General features: G+C 33.6%; 1 protein-coding gene across 2 annotated transcripts; it reads left to right on the top strand.

Annotated features, from left to right (window-relative positions):
- Window positions 1-13,280: 13,280 nt before the first annotated feature.
- LOC130738016 (light-harvesting complex-like protein OHP2, chloroplastic) lies at window positions 13,281-17,102 on the top strand. 2 transcript variants are annotated; one of them, XM_057589902.1, is made up of 2 exons: window positions 13,281-14,454; window positions 15,850-16,866. In XM_057589902.1, exons 1-2 carry the CDS (start codon window positions 14,069-14,071, stop codon window positions 15,872-15,874), a joined length of 411 nt encoding a protein of 136 aa, XP_057445885.1. In that variant the 5' UTR covers window positions 13,281-14,068; the 3' UTR covers window positions 15,875-16,866. The 2 variants fall into 2 exon arrangements, with proteins under 2 accessions (XP_057445885.1, XP_057445884.1); XM_057589901.1 differs by lacking the exon at window positions 15,850-16,866 and adding an exon at window positions 16,874-17,102 and having other exon boundaries at window positions 13,592-14,454.
- Window positions 17,103-23,268: the final 6,166 nt, after the last annotated feature.

The following is a 23,268-nucleotide window of genomic DNA, read 5'->3' as shown; positions in this document are numbered from 1 at the left end:
AGCTTTGTTCTCAACTTTTGATTAATGCATTCTTTTGTTTTCTAGAAAAAAAATCTACTTTTTATCCCTGTCTTTGACGGGATTTTCAACAAATGATTTCTTCAGAGTTCGAACTTATATGAATTTTTACTGGATCTAGCTTTCCATACTATTAGACCAACACCTTTGGTATATTATTTCTCTCTTTTAATTTGTTGGCTATAAAAACTCTCACAAATCTATCCTCTACTATACAGTCTTATATCTCTTGAAGCTACGTCGTATGATCTTTCATATAAAAAATAAAATAAATATTAATTAATTCTTTAAATAGATACTCAATCAACGGATATTAGGCTATGTTTGACACGCCTAACTGATAAATTAGTTAAAAGTTGAAAGCTTATAAGCTACTTGAAAGTTGAAAAGTTATCTCTTTAAAAAAAGTGATAATAAGACTAACTTATTCTTGTGAAATGACATAAAATGACAAACTTGTATACTTCTTTTTATATTTACTATTATCTTATCTACTCATCAATACCTTATAATATTAATATTAAAATGATTACCACTTTAAATATTTTAATATAGTTCAATTTACTTATCATCTAAAAAGTAAAACATTAATTATTTTTGTTTTCATATTTTTATTCAATTAAATAGAATAAAAAATGAATTTTTATTTTAAATTAATAAAGTAACCTTATATTTGTCTAAATAAACAAAATATTTTTTAGTTTTACATTAAAAATTGAATGATAATAATTGCAAAGGAAAAAATAATTAGGGTTTAGTGTTATTATAAATATAAAAGGGTAATGGTGGAATTTTGTCAAGATAAATGAGAATCAATTTTATAAACTTTAAAGTTTAAGTTAGAGCATCTCCAATGCAAGGTTCTTAGTTCTTATTTTTGAGTTAAGAATTAAGAACTTTACCATTGAAGGTGCCGACATGGAGCTCTTAGTTCTTAAAAATAAGAACTCAGATCTTATATAAGGAGTTTTACTTTTTGAGTTCTTAGCTTAAAATATTAATTATTTCTCTCTCATTCAAATTACTTTATTACTTTATGAGTTTTGTTTTTTACTTTATGAAAATAAAAAGTATAAATAATGTGGTTGGTGGGACCAAATGAATAGTGGTAAGAACTAAGAACTAAGAACTCATGGTTGTAGCAAAATTGCTTGAGAGTTGCTTAAGCGCATGTGGCAATACGGGCCCACATGAATAGTGTTAAGAACTAAGAAATAAGAACTATCATTGGAGATGCTCTTATAAGCTCTTATTAAAAAAACTTTAAACTACTGAAATAAGCTCATTTTATCAAACACTTAAAATTTTACATTTTTACCTTAGAAATTACATTGTCGTGACTTTTTTTAGTAATTGTTATTCCCACACCCTAACATCTAGTTCCACCTCCTTTGAACACGTAAAATCCGAAATCATCCATGAAGATAAATTCGCTCACACTTTAAATTGTGTTCACTACGCACTAAAATGTGCGTTAACTACGCTCTTTAAAGTGCGTTAACTATGCCCTTTAAAGTGTGTTAACTACGCTCTTTCAAGGTTAGCTACGCGCTTTAAAGTGCGAAAAAACCTAAACAAAAATAGAAACAGAAATAGATGCAGTAGAAACAGAAGCATCATTAGAAACAGAAACAAAAACATAGGCAGAAAAAGTTAAAGTTAAAACAAAAATAGCTATATTGTTTAAAATCATGATTGTTTAACATATCATATTACAACACATTACCAGGATTGACATTCTTCCGTGCGAGCAACATGTTCCTTCACTTAACATTATTGTCAACCATTTTTCGAAGGATGGCCTTTTCTTCCCTAGAAAGGCGACCGACATATGGATGACCAAGCAAGGTCTCCGATCTCTCATGATTGTGGTATCCATTCATCACACTCACCCCCCCCCCCCCCCAACATGGATGACCAAGCAAGGTCTCCGATCTCTCATGATTGTTTAACATATCAAATTACAACACATTACCAGGATTGACATTCTTCCGTGCGAGCAACATGTTCCTTCACTTAACATTATTGTCAACCATTTTTCGAAGGATGGCCTTTTCTTCCCTAGAAAGGCGACCGACATATGGATGACAAAGCAAGGTCTCCGATCTCTCATGATTGTGGTATCCATTCATCACACTCACCCCCCCCCCCCAACTCTTCCTTGGTTGTTCTCGCTCGAAGCCTAAAAGGACAATTACACTTCTAATTACCGGTGCCTTGACGCTTTAAGACTTTCTTTTACGGAATATATTTGCCGCCCCGCTCACAGCCTAATATCATAAAGATCTCTCTGTTAACACCACAATTATCAGACATCGTAGTAACAATAACAAAGCTCAATTGCTTCCCAAGATTACGGGCCCATTCCAATACTTCATCTCGAGAAGCAAACACCTACAAGCACATACAACTGGCCATTATAAGGTCACTTATGATTAAATTTGTTTTTGTCATAGGCATAAACAGTAAGTTACCTTATCTGTGGTGAATGGCTGTGTATAGTCCACATAAAGTGGTTCGTCTTGCACATCTTCTGTGTTTACTAACTTCCCAGATAATGACTTATCTTTCGTCTTGTCAACTTCATAAAACTTAACTGGACTCATGGTAATACCTTTTACATTGGCAAAAGAAAAAGGTAAAAACAACCATACAATTTTTCAAAATTTTTCTGCATTCTTATATGTTTCGCATTTTAAAGTGCGTATCTTGCGCACTTTAAAGTGCGTAGTTAACGCACTTCAAACTAAATTTAAGATTTAAACTAAATGCATTTTAAAGTGCGTAGTACACACACTTTAAAGTGCAAACGATAGCAGAAACGAACACGAGCAGTACCTTGACAAGAGGCGACATCGACGAAGGTGATGGTGGCGGCGACGGCGACGACAGACCAATAGGCGGATGGCGGCGGCGACCGAATCAAGGAGGCGGAGGAAATGGAGGATGAGGAGGAGGATGAGTTTGGAGAGAGAAATTAAGGATAAAGGGAGGTGTTGGTGAAGGAAGAAGAAAGAAGAAACATGAGAGAAGGTACGAGGAAGAAAGGGGCTGGTGGGAGGAAGGGGATGGAAAGACAAAGTTTTTTACAAAGGGGTATTTATGTCTTTTCACCATTCTAAGAGGGGTGAAATTAGATGACGGGGGTGGAATAACGATTACCATTTTTTTTACTTCGCATCTATATATTTTATAAAAGAGAATCATTATCCAGAACAAAGGCTGAGGTGGCGTTCCAAGATTGTCTCTCACCCACCCCCCTCATTTCATGACAAGTGTCTCCCTCTTATTAATTTGGACCAGAATTTTCGAAGCCCATTTTTAATAGCATGTGGTAATGAGGCCCATTCGAAATCGGTTTTAATGCAATAATTTTGATTGGAAGTTATTGCAATATTAATACGGTGACTTTTAGTAGCCATGATTGCAATAATAAATTGACTCACCTTGATTCGAATATATATGCTTGACTTTAGGAATTCATGACTATTAGTTATTGCAATTTAAAACGGTCATGATTGCTTTAACTTCGAGATCATTCCACTCTTGGCAAGGTTTATTGTCACTCAAAATCTGAATTAACAAGCATTAAAAATTATAATTTGACTTTTTTAAATTCAGAAAACAAAATCACATGTAAGCTGGTGTTAATAATTTATGGGCTATATTCAATTTCCGTTTTATTCTTTTTATTTTCTATTCAGACAAAATTTAATATGGACATTAATTATGAGTTATTGATTTTATTTATTTGATTTTATTCATTAAAAATGAAAATACATAAATTGATTCGTAAATGAATATTCATTTGTGGATGAATATTTTGAATAAAAACTTACAATTGTGTTACACTGATTCTGCCATTAAGAGTTGAAATAATAAAACGGAAATTGTGGATGAATTTTGAAATAATAAAAATTCAAATTTGAATGAAAAAATTAAATTAAAATTGATTATATTTAATGCTTGACTTTTATTTATACCGATTTTAATTGCGAGGGATTTGATTTTATTTATTTGATTAAATATTTTTTAATTCTCTAAAATAAAAATTCAAATTTGAATGAAAAGGTCAAATTAGCATTGATTCTATTTAATGATGTCGAATTTGAGCATGTTTGAATGGGAAAAAAAAAACGGGCCTTGATATTTATGTAAAACGGGCATTCTATGTAAAAATATGGCATTGATGAAAAAAACGGGCCTTTAGATTTATTTTGAAAAATTCAAATAAATTCGGTTTAGAAATTGGAATAAAAAAAATATCCGAATCAAATTTGAATGAAAAAGTCAAATTAACATTGATTCTAATTAAGGCTGTTGAATTAAAGCATTTTCAAATGTAAAAAAAAATTAAATTTGAATGGAATATTCTTTTCATCTTTTCTCATCATTAACCCTAATTCCAACTCAACTAAATATACTCCCTTAAGTTGCACCTCTCCTCCATCATTCCAGATATGATGGAATATTGTTGTGCTTCCCTCGACTGAGAAATGCTATTCAGTTTGATACATCTTTTATTTTAATTTATAAATATTGCAATCTTTTAACCTACATGAACTTTAGAACTCTAAACTGCAATCTGTTCACACTTATCTATCTTTTTTATGAATTGAATTTAAGTTCAATGTATAATGATGATAGCATTGTACTGTTTTGCTTTACATTTATCTGTGACTCATGATACTCTTATTGCAGATTGTAATTGGAGCTGCGAGTTTATATGGAAGATTCTTCAAGTGTGAAAACAACATGTGAGGTTTTCCCCCATTACTTTCTCATAGATTTTGCTGTAAATTTTTTTGTTTTGATGGTTATCACGACCATTACATTTTTATTTTTTCTTGCTGTATTTTTCTGACTTGAAAACATTTGGATTATGTTCTGCAGTTCAAGAAGTCATGGTCAAGGAGAATGTTCACATTAACATTTTCGACATTCAAGGTGCCCCTTTATTTTATCAATGAGTATGTTACTTTCATTAAGCTTCAAATTTGATTGGATAAAAAAGTAATGTTCATGGACTGTTGTGCTTGAGTAGGGAGTTTTTGATTCAGGTTCGATGTGAAAATTTCTTATGATTTTTATTCTCTTTAGATTGTTATTACTTCAGTTGCATTGAGCATTATTGATTATGATATCAGTTTGGAATATATGAGTTTCTATGTTGTCATCATGTTAAATCCAGACATAAAAAAATTAATCGGGTTACGTTTACTTTTTTAAAATATGAATTAAAAAAAGTCATGATCCCATAGATTAAGGAGTAGATATTCAATTTTAGTCAACATTTTTATTATTTTTAAAAATGTCAAAATAATATAGAGATTTGATTTTGAAATTTAAAATTTAAATTTGGCATTAAATATTAGTAATTAATGTAAACTTTCAGTAAGAATTATGATGTTTTTTTTTTGTTTAAAGAAACTCATGACATTGACCTGAATAAATTATTAATTCAATTATGCTTTTGCATTTATTTAACATGCATTTAAAATTGAATTGTTTTCCCTAAATCATGTTTAAATTGTTTTCCATCATATTCAAATCAGTTTCAAATGTTTAAAACACATTTTTTTAGTAAAATTGAAATCATATTCAATCGAGAAAGAAACAAATTAGTGGGTTACGTTTATTTTTTTTTAAATAAATTAAAAAAAGTCATGATCTCATAAATTAATGAGTAGGTATTCAATTTTAGTTAATACTTTTATTATTTTGAAAATTGTAAAAGTACAATAGAGATTTGAGTTTTAAATTTAAAATTTAAATTTAGTATTAAATATTAGTAATTAAGGCCAACTTTCAGACATAATTTATGACGTTTTTTTTGTTGAAAGAAACTTATGACGTTAAACTTATTAAATTATTGATTAAATTATGCTTTTGTATTTATTTATATGCATTTAAAATTGGAAGTTTTTTCCTCCTAAATCACGTTTAAATTATTTATCATTATATTCAAATCAGTTTTAAATTTTAAAAACACGTTTCTTTAGAAAAAAAATGAAATCAATATTCAACCTATACATAAAAAAATTAATGGGGTTACGTTTACATTTTTTTTTGGTAATTTCAAAAAAAAACTTTTTGGAAAAATAAATTAAAAAAGTCATGATCTCATAGATTAATGAGTAGATATTCAATTTTAGTAAATGCTTTTATTATTTTAAAAAATGTAAAAATAATATAGAGATACTATAGTCAACTATATTATTGTTGATTTGCATGCCCTTAGAGTAAGTAATTTAATTTAAACTTTTTTTATTTTTCAAATTTAATAACTACCTATTTACTCTAGCGATTAAATTCCAGTGGAAGTGAAATCTTGCGGTATACACTATGGGAAGATTTCGCTCAACAATTTTTACAGTATGTTGCCGAAGGACACGACGGTCCAATGGTTTCTTATTATGCAGTTGGCTAAAATGAAAATATACAAAGGTATTATGTTGTAATTACAAAAAACTACGTATTTTTCAAATGAAAACTAATATAAAAATGATTTTTCATATTACTTAAGTATTTTTAAAAAATTTAAGAGTATGTATAAGTAATGGTCTGATAAATTAAAAGTGAAAATATGATTTGAAAACACAATTATATATATATATATATATATATATATATATATATATATATTAGTGCAAGTAGCTGCAAAACCCAATTTCCGACTAGGAATTAATTCCCCAATAATTGTCATGTTGAGAGACATGAGATTGTTAAAATCAAAAGATTCTTTAATTGCCGTTTTAGAATCAAACCTTCATGATGGTCCTGTTTTCTTTAATTGTTATCAAAACTATGCCATGAATCTACAAAATAGTTGGACTAAAAATGCTTTGCAACTAGATTTGTTGGCAAATGATGACATATTTGAAGAAGAAAGTGATCCCTTTTCAATAATATATAGAGTTTATTATAAAGTTTCAAAAATTAATTATAATTTTAAAGCCTTAAGATCATCACCAAAACAAGAAACTATCATGTTAGAAGCAAATCTAAAGAGATCTTCAGTACAAGTTCCAAAGAAGCTTACTCATGATGAAATTATGAGTAAGGTTCCTGAAGAATGGGTATTCAAGAACTCTTTACCTCAACAAAAAGTTCATAATACACAAGTACGAGAACTAATTCAAGAAGGGACAAATCTAACTCTAAGGATGAATAGATCAAATTCATTTGTGGTTAGAACTCCTAAACAATTATATAAAGTAGACATCCCCAGAACTTCTGTATCTCTAACAGAATCAACAATAAGACTCAAAGGGTTAGATAATAGTTATCCAAACCTCTCTCAACCTGTTTACCAGACAAATACAGGTTCTCCTAAATATTCTCCAACCGCTTCTCAAGTTTTAAACACATTAACAAGAGAATACCCTTTCCAAATTGACAAGAAGTGGATTAAAGAAGATTTTTTAGCGGATTACAATAAGCCAAAAAGGGATTGGTATTTTGCAACCTTCCCTAAAGAAGAAACAGAAAACTATAGGACTCTATATTACCAGTCTATGGAAGATCAAAAACTTAACTATTATTTCTTTGACTGGTTTGAATCATTCTGTATCAAAACTAATATAGATTATGCTTTCTCAAAAGAAGTTAATCCTCTAGGAAAAATAAGTTCAAACTGGAAAACTATTCAAGATAAGGTAGTAACCACAGAATATCCACCCCAAGATGGAGTAAAAATCCAAGTAGGAGATCAAGAAGTCAAAGCCTCTCCGTACAAAAAGATAAATAAAGAAGGAATAGTTGATAAAGAAGACATTGGTAAAATTCATCAGCAAATGAATTATTCAAACCTTATGTTAACTACCATGACAAAACAGTTAACAAGGATAGAATCAAAGGAAGAAAAAAGTATTCCTAAAAATCATATTCTTTCCATGACAGGAAAAAGTTTACAAAGCCCTATTCTGAAGGTCCTTAGCTATACAAAAGAAGATCTAAGTTCTATCAAGATTTCTAAAACACAAGACTTAGAAGATATCAAAATTAAACTGCAAAAACTTACTATAAGGGATCCAATAGTAAATCATCTTGAAAAAGAAGATTTATCCATTAATAAAATAAAAGGAAACCAACCACATTATCCCAAGCTTAGGAATTATTACAATAGACCAACCTATCTAGATGTCCAATTTGAAGAACGAGGAGAACTTGTTCAAAATCATTTTTCAGGATCTGGAATTAATGAATGGAATCTAGATGGCATGAGTGAACAAGCTATTCTTGATTTAACAAATCAAATGGTTATGGCTGCTATGGCTTATAAGTCAAAAAACAATTCTGATCGAGCAGCTGCCTTGGTCATTACTCAAGGCTTCACTGGTCAGTTAAAAGGTTGGTGGGATAACTTAATAAATGAACAAGATAAAATGATAATCCTAACCAAGACAAAAGAAAATGGTGAGGAAGATGTCGTTTCTACATTAGTTTACACAATAATATTACACTTTGTAGGAGATCCCAATATGTTCAGAGAAAGAGCTAAAAACCAGCTCGCCAATCTCTACTGTCCAACCATGTCTGATTACCGTTGGTATAAAGACATGTTCCTTTCAAAAGTTGTTTTAAGAGAAGATGGGTCCAGTGCATTCTGGAAAGAGCGCTTCATAGCTGGGCTTCCCAGATTAATGCAGGAAAAAGTCTACCAAACCATCCAAACTTTCAGTGAAAGTTCCCCTGATTTTAACTTATTAACTTTTGGACAAATTCATAATGCAATAATTCATACGGGTTTGCAAGTTTGTACCGACTTCAAACTCCAAAATAAAATGCAAAAAGAAGTTTCAATAAGCAGGCGAGAAGTAGGGAACTTCTGCCAACAATATGGAGTAGAACCCATTAGAGCTCCTACCACACAACACAAAAGAACTATCAAAAGAAAAACAGCTCAGAGAGACTCCTCAACCAACAAGAGACCTTTTAGGAAAAGATCTAATTTTCAAAAACCAGAACAAACAAACAAAGGCTTTAATAAGAAGCCGACTAAAAGTTCTAACAATAATAAGAAAAATGTTTGTTGGAAGTGTGGAAGACCAGGTCATTATGCTAATAAATGCACAACTCAACAAAAGATTAATAATCTTAAACTTGAAGAAAATATCAAGCAAAGTTTATTAAGTGTTTTAATAAATACCGAAGAACCTGAAGACTTGTCTACTTCAGAATATGAAGAAGACGACGAGGTCAATCAAATTGAATACTCTAATGAAACAGACTCTAATTTTTCTGAAAATGAAGAAGAAGAGTGTATAGGTCAAGATGGAACAAGTCCTTGTGGCTGTTCAAGTTGTCTCAGGCAAGTCAACATGCTCTCTAAAGATCAAACTCTCAGTCTAATTTCCATAATTGACAAAATGGAAGATTCGCCTCTTAGGGATGAATTTATAAGCCAATTAAATGTTTTGGCCGAAAAAACTGAAAAATTTAAAATTGAAGAGGTAGACCCAATAAGTATGAATGAGATCCTTAAAAGGTTTAAAAACCCAAGTAAGACTGTCTCAATAAAAGATCTTCAAGGTGAGATCAAAATGATTAAAGAAGAGATAACCACTCTTAAACAAAATGACATTAATTTAGAGTATAGGTTAATGGAATTAGAGGGTAAAGAGATCCTAAAAACCCAGAATTACAAAGCTAGTTCTTCTAGGGGTGAAGACCTAGACAATTCAGATAGTAATCAACAAACATATATTAACATGCTAAATATAATTACCATACACAAGTGGCATTGTGAAATAACTTTAGTAATTCATGAAGAAAGATTTGATGTTGTGGCTCTAATAGATAGCAGAGCTGATGTAAATTGCATTCAAGAAGGATTGATTCCTACCCAATACTACGAAAAAACTACCGAAGGAGTTAGTAGTGCCACAGGATCAAAACTTAATATACGATATAAATTATCACAAGCAAAAATTTGTAAAAACAAAATCTGCTACACTACCTCATTTGTTCTAGCAAAAAATATATCAAACAAGGTAATATTAGGAACACCGTTCATAAGCTTATTATACCCATTTGGCGCTTCAAGAAAAGGATTAATTACAGAAGCTCTAGGACAAGAAGTTTTCTTTGAATTCTTACAGCCCCCATGGTTAAAAGAACTAAATCTTCTACAAGATGCGTCAATTTCAAGAGTTAATCTAATTCAGCGAAAAAGAGATACTCTAATTCAACAAAAGAGAAAACATATCAAGATGTTGAATAAGGAAATTCAATATAAAAGAATTGAAGAACAGATTCAGACTCCAAATCTTCAAAAAATAATCACAAAATTTCAAGATAAAATAGAAAGGGAAATTTGTGAAATAAATCCTATGGCTTTCCATCATCGCAAGACTCACACCATTACTTTACCATATGAAGAAGGATTTAACGAGAAAAACATACCTACAAAAGCACGTCCTATTCAAATGAATCAACAATATCTAGAATATTGTAAAAAAGAGATTCAAGAATATTTAGACAAAGGTCTTGTTAGACCCTCAAAATCACCATGGAGTTGTTTAGGGTTTTATGTGCTCAACGCTTCTGAACTAGAACGTGGTGCTCCAAGGCTAGTCATCAATTATAAACCTCTTAACAAGGTATTAAGATGGATCAGGTACCCAATACCTAATAAGAGTGATTTAATCAAAAGATTACATAACTCTACTATATTCTCAAAATTTGATATGAAATCAGGATATTATCAAATTTCAGTGGCAGAAGAAGATAGATACAAAACTGCATTTGTAGTTCCTTTTGGCCATTATGAGTGGAACGTAATGCCTCAAGGTCTCAAAAATGCTCCCAGTGAATTCCAAAATATCATGAATGAAATCTTTAACCCCTTTATGGAGTTTGCAATAGTTTATCTAGATGATGCCTTAATATTTTCAAAAAATATTAGTCAACACATCCAACACTTAAATAAATTCATTGAAGTTATCAAAGAAAATGGTTTAGTAGTCTCAGCAAAGAAAATGAAAATCTTTCAAACGAAAACAAGATTTCTTGGTTATGAAATTTATCAAAGCACAATAACCCCTATTCAAAGATCCTTAGAATTTGCTGAAAAATTTCCAGATGAAATCAAAGATAAAAACCAGTTACAAAGATTTTTAGGTTGTGTAAATTACATAGCCGATTTCATTCCAAACATTAGGGTCGTATGTGCTCCCTTGTTCAAAAGGCTTAGAAAGGACCCTCCACAATGGGATGAAGAAATGACCATAGCCATTCAAAAGATAAAGGAGTCAGTTAAATATCTTCCTTGCCTAGGAATACCAAACCCTGAAGCCTCTCTAATAGTAGAGACAGATGCCTCAGATCTAGGTTATGGAGGAATCCTTAAACAAAAATGTGTTGATTCTTCAAAAGAGCAAATTGTGAGATTTTATTCAGGAATTTGGCATCCACCCAACAAAAGTATTCAACTGTCGAAAAAGAGATTCTGGCAATAGTTTTATGCGTTACAAAATTTCAAGATGATCTTTTCAATAAAAAGTTTTTAATCAAAACCGATTGTAAAGCAGCCCCTTCTGTTTTACAAAAAGATGTTAAAAATCTAGTTTCAAAACATATTTTCGCCAGATGACAATCATTACTTTCCTGCTTTGAATTTGATATTATTCATGTTAAAGGAGATCAAAATTCTCTCCCAGATTTCCTAACAAGAGAATTCTTAGAGGGGAACCATAAGTGAGAAACCCACTTCGAGAGATCAATATGGTCCCCCACTGGGATCGTCCCGAAAACTACCAAGCTCAATAACTGGATCATCAGCCCCAGTGGCAGTAACCCCTCTCAAAACAATTAAGCCTCCTGGCCCATCAACACCAACAAAATCATCCCGAAGGCCCACTGCCTCTCAAATAGTGCAATCACCAGCAAAATCAAAAAAGCCCATTAGTCCCCTTATCCAATAAATATTCCATACTAGATTATCAAAACACCATTTCTTGAAAAACCCCAGGCAAAACAGAACAATATGAGTATCAAGAGAAACCAGAATGTCTTCCATCAATAATGATCGAAAAAGCTTGGTTTAACTGCAATCCAAGGGAAATCGCTAAACAAGTATTTCCCCCAAACTTTCATTACATGCCAGGACACCCTTCAAAAGGTAGACTCTTTTATGAGTTCATCCCAGTAGATACCGGTTCAATAGAAGTCACTCATAATAAAGACAAAAATGGAGAAATCATCTACTCCAAAGTAAAGATTCTCAAGGTTCTCAATATGCAAGATTGGAAGCACCCTCTGTTCCAATCAAAACAATTCTCAAGAGAATTTACTCCAATATGTCATAATTACTTTGATAACATGGATGCATGGTATTATTTCCTATTTCTCCGGCCATTCCAGCATTCATGGTTCTTTTGGTTCAAGAAGGGCATCCCTCTAAGATTCCCACAATGGTTCAAACTTTGGTTTCATCAGATAGGGCTAGATTTTAGCATTTTTCCTGAAGAAGTTCAACCTCTGTTCAATTACTTTGTTCAAAAGACTCATTTCCAACCTGAAGAAAGGCTTTTATACTTCACTGCCTCACAAGCCATTTCATGGATCACGACTTGGGATTGGTGTTCGGTTCAGCTCTATAATGACATTAATCTCTATCAGCTTCAAAAGTCTATCAGAATCAAATGGTGGGCTAAGTTCGACGTCAGGCTAATTCAAAAGGGAAAAATTGATGAATGGGTCAAAAGTTACTTTCTTACCCAGAAAAGTCAAGACCAGTTAACTGACACTCCCTTTACGTCTCAATTCAACCAAGAGGCCCTAATTTTACAAGAAAAATCAAAGATTATGGCTGAGCTAGCTTCAGCTACATCTCAAGAAGAGTTTAGATCAAGATTGGAGTTAGTCTCTAGAAGTCAAAAATCTGAGTCACTAGAGGACGAAGCTTCTTCCAATTTGCAAAATAATTATCTTCAAGACAATGAAGACGATTGCTTCAACATGGGATTCCACTCTTTTTACTAAAGTGGAAAATATTATTGCAGAAAAGACGAGACATATTGTTCAAGATCAAAGGAAAATCATCAAGCGTGGCCGACAAGGTCTATCAGCCATCCATCAAAAGAAAAAGACGACAAAAGAGTCATCAATAATTTTCAAAAAAGTAGAACTCAAGTTACCCTAAAAAGTAACCAGAGTTAATGTAACCCAAGGTACAGTAGTACTCTAGGTGTATAAAAGGAAGCTTACCCATGAGGGAAAGGCATCCGAAAACTCCATCCCCTTCTTTCTCCTTTGTAATATATCTCCTTGTAATCCTTATTCTGAAGTTTCAATCAAAAGCTCTGTTATTGTAAGTATTTTGATCTTGTATTTTGCAAATTTCAAGTTTCTGTTTTCAAGATTCATATTTTAACGACTCAATGTTAATATGGTATATAAGTATTTTAACTCTATAGGGAAAAACATTTTACATAAAAAACTTCATGTAAAATCCAATAATTTTTACTAACTCTTCATTTCCCTCTAACTCTTATGTCGTCTTTCTCTTACCAATTTTGCTAACTCTCGGGAACATATATTTATGATTAAATATATATGAGGTTGTTGTCAAATATAATTTTGTAAGTTTTGTGACACTTATTGTGATTTTGTTTGGTTGAATGCTCATTTTTTTATATTCTAATTTATTAATATATGCCTAAATAATGAGATTAATATTCACCGTGCAACGCACGGGGTAAAAACGCTAGTTGGTTTAAGAATTTCTAACATATTATACTACTTTTTTACCTAAAAACCCGGTCTTACAGTTACAAATCCTAAACCAAAACCTGCCAAAGTCTAAGGGTTGACGATGCGAGGCTTCTGACCCTGGTGAAGTAATAAACGACACTGTTAGTCAGCTTCCAGGATTGGTTAAGAACCAGCTTTTGGTGGAAAATTGGTCATACCTTATCCACACATCTATTCTCTGATTTTGATAAGCCACCACAAAGTACAAGCAGAATCCCATGGAAGAAAAATGGATAAAGTAGAATAAAAATAATAAATTAAACAAATATCTGAACATAGATAGTTAAAAAAAATGTCTCTGACGTCTTCAATCCCATGCATCAAAATCCCAACATTTTCCTCAACTCCATCCACATCATCCTATTCTTTTAGGTTCTCTTCGCACAAGACTATCACTATAAGAAATTCTCAAGCTGAAGGGCCACTGAGAAGACCAGTGACTCCCTCACTCAGGGAACCACCATCATCTAGTGCCCCTCCGCCATCCCCTACAGTAGTGCCTCCCCCACAGAAGCCAGGTGCTGTTGTTGTTGGGGATGACAAGAATGTTGTCTCATTAGAATTTCAGAGGAAGAAGGCTAAGGAGTTGCAGGAATACTTCAAGCAGAAGAAGCTTGAAGAAGCAAATCAAGGCCCTTTGTTTGGTTTCATTGGGAAAAATGAGACTGGCAATGGAAGGTATAGCATTTTCTAAGTTCTTATAGCACAATAAAATTTGAGGTATTCCGTGCATGTTTGACAATTTTTCAAAAATTAATTTTAAAGTCAAAATCAATTATGAAGAGAAGTTTCTCGGAGTAGCTTATAGGTATTTGATGAATCAATTCTGAGAAAAAAGAAGTTAATCCTATCTTATTATTTCTTTATGATGGTCATGGTACAACTTGTTAATTGTGACCAGCTAGTTGGTTAAACCATGGCTTGATGTGCTATATGTCAGAATATTGGCTGAACCTTAAAGCTATCTCAGCTGTGAGACTGTGACCAATATAGGCGAGGAAATTTCAAGTGATCGATGTTACTTCCAATTCATTACATTTTTTTTCTTTGTCCTTCAACATCAAGCGGTGTTACTCTTGTTAACATATATTTTACAATTATGTTGGTCAAACTAAATTGCAAGAGAAGAGAGCATTTGAAATTGGGCCCTTTAATGAAACTTTGAGAAACAACTAATCAATGTTCAGGAAACCCAAGATGTCCTGCAGAAGTTTCATTCTTGCTTGATAATTATTAAAATTGTAGATAGAAATGGTTCCGAAATAAACGTAAATCCAGCTATTAAGTGTGTGTTGAGTACAACATAGAGAGATTTCCGTTCTAAGAAGAGCTATGTCCACTTTCTTTTTTCTTAAAGTGTCGGTATGCTTTGGTGCCAACGAATATCCAAACATAACTTACAAGTTAGGGAGAAATAGGTGTGTTTGAAATTTATACAATTCTTTTTATTTCCCTCATGACCTCATCTGTATTTTACAAGTTGGTTATTATTAACTTTTCATTCAAAATCACTATGTGAAAAGTCCTAACTGATAATATGGAGTTTTGTTAATGATATTGTGAAAGTTTTCTGTCACAATCTCTTAGAAATATGAAGTTTAATACATTATAGCTTCTAAATTTCAATCTATGAAAATGAACAGAGTTGAACTTGAAACCTTGCCATTGAGTTGAAACAAAGCATCTTCTAAGCTTCATATGTTTAATAATTTCACTCTATTTGTTGAATATATGTTGGCTTATTAGCACTTTTGGTCCCCCAGATTTCAAAAATGTGTGAACGAAGTCCCCTACGTTTAAAAATAGCATTTTGCTACCTCGACGTTTGTCTCCGTTAACAGTTTTGGTCCCTCACCATAATTCCGTCCAAAAGTTAACGTTTTTGTTTGAGTTGGTTTTTTTTTAAATGACATGGCATGAGATTAGGAGAGAGAAGGGGTATTCGGAGAGAGGAACATCACGTGCCTCTATTTTATCCTTGTTTCTCCAACTCCATCGTGTTCTTCTTCTCCCTCTTCATTTCTTCTCCCCTAAATCACCAACCCTAACCAATCCTCTTCTTCTCCATAACAGAAATTTGCCACGACCATTTCACTAAGCTAGTCCCTCCAGCAAAAGCATCGAACTGAAAATCAAAAACCCAGATCTGGTTCGTATCAGGGGAGGAAGAGGGTGGGTGGGGTTCCAGACACCGTCGAGGAGGGTGGCAAAGGAGGTGGCGACGAGCGGCAGAGTCGGAGGCGGGACCAGCGGCAACATACGAGGGATAGGTTGTATGGGATTTTGATTTTGTTTCTGAAATTGGGACTAAGGAATTTGGGCAAGTGGTGGCAGTGGTATTTGGGTTTGGGTTTCGAATTTAGAACCCAGATCTTCAATCCTTCTTGTTTCTTCTTTTTCTCAGATCTGGGTTGTATGGGTTTAGGCAGTGGTGTTTGGTGTTTGTATGGTGATTATTGTGATTCTCGTTGCTTGAGTTGAGATTTAAGTGTGGGATTAGGTTGTTAACAGATTGGTTAATCAAGCATTCAATGTAACTGCTAGAGACAGATAGAGGGAGAAGAAAGAAAATGCGTTTTGCTTTGTTATTGGAGGTTGCAGTTGTGGCCCATTGAATTCAATGTAACACAATACCCATTCAGTATACATGATTTGATTCTCCTTTGTTTTTTATCTGGGTGGGTTAGATGAAAGAAATCTGGGTTGGGTTATGAAGATGTAAAGATGAAGATGAAGAAATATGAATTGTAGTGTTTATTTTTAGTTAATAACTTTATTTTATTTTAATTATTAATTGCAGATGTGAAATTTTATCATCTCTCTTAATCCGATGCCAGCTCAATTAAAAAAATTTCATGTCAGCTAAAATTGTTAGTTTTTGGACGGAATTATGGTGAGGGACCAAATCTGTTAACGGAGATAAACGTCGGGGTAGCAGAATGCTATTTTTAAACTTAGGGGACTCCGTTTGCACATTTTTGAAACCTGGGGGACCAAAAATGCTAATAAGCCATATATGTTACACTTAAAATTGAATCTGCATTGTTATACAAGTTTTCTGTGTAAGACCTTTTAATATGTAATTTTGTTTCTACAGATGGGCAATGTTCGGTTTTGCTGTTGGGTTGCTGACAGAGTATGCAACAGGCTCAGACTTTGTTGATCAAGTAAAGATCCTTCTCTCAAATTTTGGGATAATAGATTTGGAATGAGTACCTCAGTATGAAATATTGTCATTATCTTTTTGGTTCCCATCCATGGTGGTGTAAGCAATGATGTGTTTACCTGTGCGTTGCACGATGAATATTGATATCATTATTTATACACGTGTTAATGAATTAATATATATATATAAAATAAGCATTCAACCAAACAAAATCACAATGAGTATCACACAACTTGCCAAATTTGACAAAAATTTCAAATACATTTAATCCTAAATATTTTTAAAATTATGAAAAATATTCTTAGATAATATGAAAAATTGTTCCCGAGAGTTAGCAAAAGTAGTAAAAGTTAGGAGACATAAGGGTTGGAGGGGAATGCAGAGTTAGCAAAAATTATTAGTTTTTACATGAATTATTTTTTGTGTAAAATATTTTTCCCCGTGGAAGTATTTTACTATGTGATCTAAACATACGTATATAGTACTCATTTAAGAAAAAGTTTTAAAATCCGACTGAAAATTTGGCCCCAAATACTATTATTTAATACTCATTTTAAATTTTAAACTCAAATCTCAATTTTTTTTTACAAATTTTTAAAAAGGAAATGCATTAACTTAAATTGAATATTGACTCCTTAATCTAAGTGATGATTCTATAAATTATATGATTCTATAAATTATATTTATTTCTTAAAAAAGTAAAAGAAACCCAATTAATATTATGAATGAATTGACAAATGATTTAGGGTGAAAAAAAATGTATTATGTTTCTAGGCAAAATAATTTAAAATCCGAGTGAAAAATTGGATCAAATTACTATTATTCCTTAAATTCCATAGGTTTTATTTCAATGAGGATGGATGACTTTTGTTACAACATTAATTGAGAGTTTTTAAAAAATTAATTAACTAAATTTAAGGAATAATGGACGGAAAAATAAAATAAAACCAGCTATTAATGAGATTTATAATGAGCATTCAATAGGTTGTCAATTATGGGCCTTAGTACCAAAATTAAGGAAAAATTGACTTGCAATAAATTGGTCAGAATGAAGCAGGGATTGACACTTGTCAACTATTGAGTGGGGGGTGAGTGAGACTGAACCATAAAATGTCAATTCATCTAGGTTGGTCTCACAGTAATTTTCTTTTCTAAAGTATATAGATTTTTATAGCAAACAAGCTTTCTGTTCATTTTGATGACATAATAAGAAATTAAGAATATAATTTTCCCTTTCTATTATGCTGAACTCGCTAGATAGACTGAATTCTTTTAAGTGCATCATAGTGTTAGTTTTTTGTGTTGGGCGTACATTAATATCCGTGAATGAAATTGCAAAAATATTCGTAGACCACTCTTTGGTGTAGCATTTAGAGAATTAAAGAAAGGCTTAATTGCACTTTTGGTTCCCAACTTTGCCCTTTATGCGAAAATCGTCCCCAAACTTCAAAATTAGCAAAAAAACGTTCTTGAAGTTTACACCCGGTTCCAAAATTGGTTTTCCGTTAAATTCTGTCTAAAAACTAACAGAATATTCCGTTAAGAATGAATTAAAAAATAAAGAAAAAATAAAATTGAAAAAAATAGTATTATTCATTTATCTTTTCTTCCTCGGATCTAACATCAGAAAGAAAATTTTACTCACTATCATCTTCATCATTCTTTTATCATTCAACATCAACAAAAGCAAACCAGAAAAAAAAAATATATCCAAACCAAACTCAAGCTGTGCAGACAGAAGAGCAAAGAAACAGAGGTCCATTCATAGCAAACCATGAGAAACAACAGAGCAAGAAAGATTTCCAAAAATCAACCTGTGTATATCCCAAATAATAACATCAGAGCAATAAATTGATGGACGTAAGGTAACATGGAAATCCCTTCTTTTTCTCATAGCCCAAAAGCTTGGTGCTTCAATGGTGTTGTTACTTTGTGTTCTTGCATTTTGTCAAAAACAACCGGATGTCGAAGCCGATGCCGTGGCATCTGACTTTGTGTTGCTAGGACATCAGTCCTCTGTTTGGAATGTTACTTGTGGGCCCTTGTAGATTTTATGAAGATATATTTTTGTAGTTACTTGAGGAACAAGTAGTTGTACCAGAAGGGTTTGATTTGTGGGTTGTTATTTGTTGAAACAATCTTTTATAAAAGATTGGTTTTCTATCTTCACGTTTGAATTTTACAACAATATCTTGGAGATTCAGTTTTGATTTGTTGCTGCAATTTGTTACTTCAGCCCAAGCAAACCCTATTGCCCAAGCCACCGCTGCTGAAGTCTATAAAAGGACAAAGACCTAAAGCTTGAAGGCCACCGAAGCTAATAGAGAGATTAAGTGTTTTAGGATTGTTATTTTTCTTTATTCTTTGTTTCTTGTGATCATACTTTGCTCATTGATTCTATAAAGCAAGGTCATGATCTGTGTTGTTTGCATCTGCAAACTCTGATTGTTGATTGTCAGTTACCAGTCACTGAGGCTGTGATTGAGAGAAAGTGAGAGGGGCTCTCATACTTAGGTTGAGATACTAAGTATAAATACACTGGGTAGATTAGGAAATGAACTATGAACTGTGGTGTTCATGAGTGTCTGTAATTCCTGAATCTTGAGATAGTGGATTTCCTTTCTTTGGGTGAAAACTCTCCAGACGTAGGTGGAGTTTTTCACTGAACTGGGTTAACAATTCTTGTGTCTTGTTTACTTGTGTTTTTAATTACTGTTGTTACTGTTAGTCGATTGTTGAACATGTTGTCCCAGCATCGTGTAGGACATATGGTCCAAGGGAACCTGAATTTCAATTGGCATCAGAGCAGGCACCTTGTTCTGATTGGGTGAGCTCCAGGGAATCTAATTCAGTTCTCATGGATAACAAGGAGGGAGGATCAGTCAATAGGCCACCTATTCTGGATGGTACTAACTATGACTACTGGAAGGTTCGCATGACAGCCTTTCTCAAGTCAATTGACAACAAGACTTGAAAAGCTATTGTTAAGGGTTGGAAGCACCCCACTAAGGCACAAGCTGAAGGTACTTCAACTGTTATTGCTGAGAAACCTGAGGACGAATGGACTAAGGAAGAAGATGAAGCTGCTCTTGGGAATTCTAAAGAACTGAATGCTATTTTCAATGGAGTTGACAAGAATATGTTCAGGCTAATTAACACTTGTACTGTGGCCAAGGTGTAAGATCAAGTTTTGATCTAGTAGTACAACTCTATGTTTTGATGATTACAAGTTAACCTTTTGATATGAACAATTATGGTACTCTAACGTGTTTTTCTGAGTGTGCTATTTACAGGCTCTGATCTCTATTTTATCTCACACAAATCAGAAGCACTATGCTTAAAGAGTGACCCAAGCAACGCTTTCGCATTCTCCATGTTCAGTCTGAACAGTGGAAAAGCTTCAGAAGATCTAAAGTAAATCAAGCTCTGATAAGGACTTAGCTCACTTGAACCTCTGATGATCCAGAAGATCTGACAACCCAGAGACTCTGAAGGCTCAGAAGACTCTGATGATCCAGAAGCTGAAGAGTGAAGACTCTAAAGTCCAGAAGAAACCGGCTCTGAAGACCATGTACTGATCCTCTGAAGTAAAGATCAGAAGGTACAACGGTCAGAGGATCCAAGCTTCCCTCTGACTCTGATCAATCAGCTTCACAAGTTCCAACACGAAGCGCTCCTCTGATCAGAAGTCTACAAGGTTAAGGTCAAGTCACTATCCAAAGTACAAAAGCAAAGTGTACTATCCTGACGACCTACCTAACATCCTCAGCCACGGCAGAAGCTGGAATTTCCAGAACTGCCCTCCAACGGTAGCATTTCCATGCAACGTTCAACCCTAATCTTTGGAGTATAAATAGAGGGTGAAAATTGAAAGAAGCGGTTAGAAGAACTTACACACGCGCAAGAAATATTCAAATCCTTCTAAGCTTTCTTTCATCTTGAATTTCATTGTGTTTACTATAAGCTTTTTAGAAGCACCTTCTTTGTAAACAAGAACTTCATATACAGTTGTATAGTTTGCCTTTAGGAGATCAAGGTTGATCGGATCCTAGAGAAGACTAAGAGAGTGAATCTTAGTGTGAGCTAAGTCAGTGTATTGTTAGTCACTTGTAGGTTTCAAGTGCAGTTGTAACACATACCTGATTAGTGGATTGCCTTCATTCTAAGAAGGAAGAAATCACCTTAACGGGTGGACTGGATTAGCTTGAGGGATTTATCAAGTGAACCAGGATAAAATCCTTGTGTGCTTTTCTATCTCTTATCTTAAGCACTTCTTGAGTCACGAAAAGATTTAATAAAAATCTTAAGGTGGAAGTTTTTATTTGAAAACGTTATTCAAACCCCCCCTTTCTACCGTTTTTCATACCTTCAATTGGTATCAGAGCGCAAGTTCTGATTACCACACCTAACAGTGTTCAGTGATCCAGGCCGGTGTGAAAAACAATGGCTACCACCAGTGAAACACAGAAAGATGGATACAATGCAAAGCCTCCCATGTTCGACGGTCAAAGGTTCGAATATTGGAAAGATAGACTCGAAAGTTTCTTTCTGGGTTTTGATGCAGATCTCTGGGATATTATTGTGGATGGCTATGAGCGTCCAGTTGATGCAGAAGGCAAGAAGATCCCAAGGTTAGAGATGACTGCAGATCAAAAGAAGCTGTACTCACAACATCACAAAGCAAGAGCAATTCTTCTAAGTGCTATTTCTTATGAAGAGTACCAGAAGATTACAGATCGTCAGTTTGCAAAAGGCATCTTTGAATCCCTGAAGATGTCTCATGAAGGAAACAAGAAAGTCAAAGAATCAAAGGCATTGTCTTTGATCCAAAAGTATGAATCCTTCATCATGGAGCCAAATGAGTCCATTGAAGAAATGTTCTCCAGATTTCAGTTGCTTGTAGCTGGAATACGACCTCTCAACAAGAGCTACACAACAAAAGATCATGTCATAAGGGTCATCAGGTGTCTTCCTGAAAGCTGGATGCCTTTAGTGACATCAATAGAGCTCACAAGAGATGTCGAGCATATGAGTTTAGAAGAACTCATTAGCATTCTGAAATGCCATGAGCTGAAGCGCTCTGAGATGCAAGATCTGAGGAAAAAGTCTATAGCCTTGAAATCCAAATCTGAGAAGGCTAAATCTGAAAAGTCAAAGGCTCTCCAAGCTGAAGCAGAAGAATCTGAAGAAGCATCAGAAGATTCTGATGAAGATGAGCTGACTCTGATCTCCAAGAGACTCAACCGCATCTGGAAGCACAAGCAAAGCAAGTACAGAAGCTCTGGAAAGGCCAAAGGAAAGTCTGAATCTTCAGGCCAGAAGAAGTCATCAATCAAGGAAGTCACATGTTTTGAGTGCAAAGAATCAGGGCACTACAAAAGTGATTGTCCAAAGTTGAAGAAGGACAAGAAGCCAAAGAAGCACTTCAAGACGAAGAAGAGTCTGATGGTGACTTTTGACGAATCAGAGTCAGAGGATGTTGACTCTGATGGTGAAGTCCAAGGACTCATGGCTATTGTCAAAGACAAAGGAGATCCTAACTCAGACGATGAAAATGAGGTATTCGCTTCTTTCTCAACCTCTGAACTGAAACATGCTTTGTCTGATATCATGGATAAGTATAACTCTTTATTGTCTAAGCATAAAAAGTTGAAAAAAGACTTATCTACTGCTTCTAAGACTCCTTCTGAACATGAGAAAATTATTTCTGAGTTGAAAAATGATAATCATGCTTTGATGAATTCTAACTCTGTGCTTAAGAACCAGATTGCTAAGTTAGAAGAAATAGTTTCTTGTGATGCCTCTGATTGTAGAAATGAATCCAAGTATGAAAAGTCTTTTCAAAGATTCCTAGCTAAAAGCGTAGACAGAAGCTTAATGGCTTCAATGATCTATGGCGTAAGCAGAAATGGAATGCATGACATTGGCTATTCTAAACCAATTAGAAATGAGCCTACTATGCCTAAAGCTAAATCATTGTATGAATGCTTTGTTCCCTCTGGTACCATATTGCCTGATCCTTTACCTGCTGAAGTTACTAAACCCCCTCTCAAAAAGGGATCTTTCTCCATGTCTAAATATCATGCAAAAATTCCTTTACATTACCATGTTGAGAAACCCAAGGTGATCAGAACCTCTGGGGTAACTAACAAGAAAGGACCCAGAAAATGGGTACCTAAGGACAAGATTATCTATGTTGCAGATATCCTTGATAGCTCCACTGAAACACCAATCATGGTATCTGGACAGTTGATGCTCGCGTCACATGACGGGAGAAAGGCGTATGTTCCAAGAGCTAAAACTTAAGCCTGGAGGCGAAGTTGGCT

Source organism: Lotus japonicus, chromosome 2, assembly GCF_012489685.1.
Source record: "Lotus japonicus ecotype B-129 chromosome 2, LjGifu_v1.2".
Taxonomy (NCBI): domain Eukaryota; kingdom Viridiplantae; phylum Streptophyta; class Magnoliopsida; order Fabales; family Fabaceae; genus Lotus; species Lotus japonicus.
Note: the sequence above shows the minus strand (reverse complement) of the source record. Positions and strands in the feature narration are given on the sequence as shown.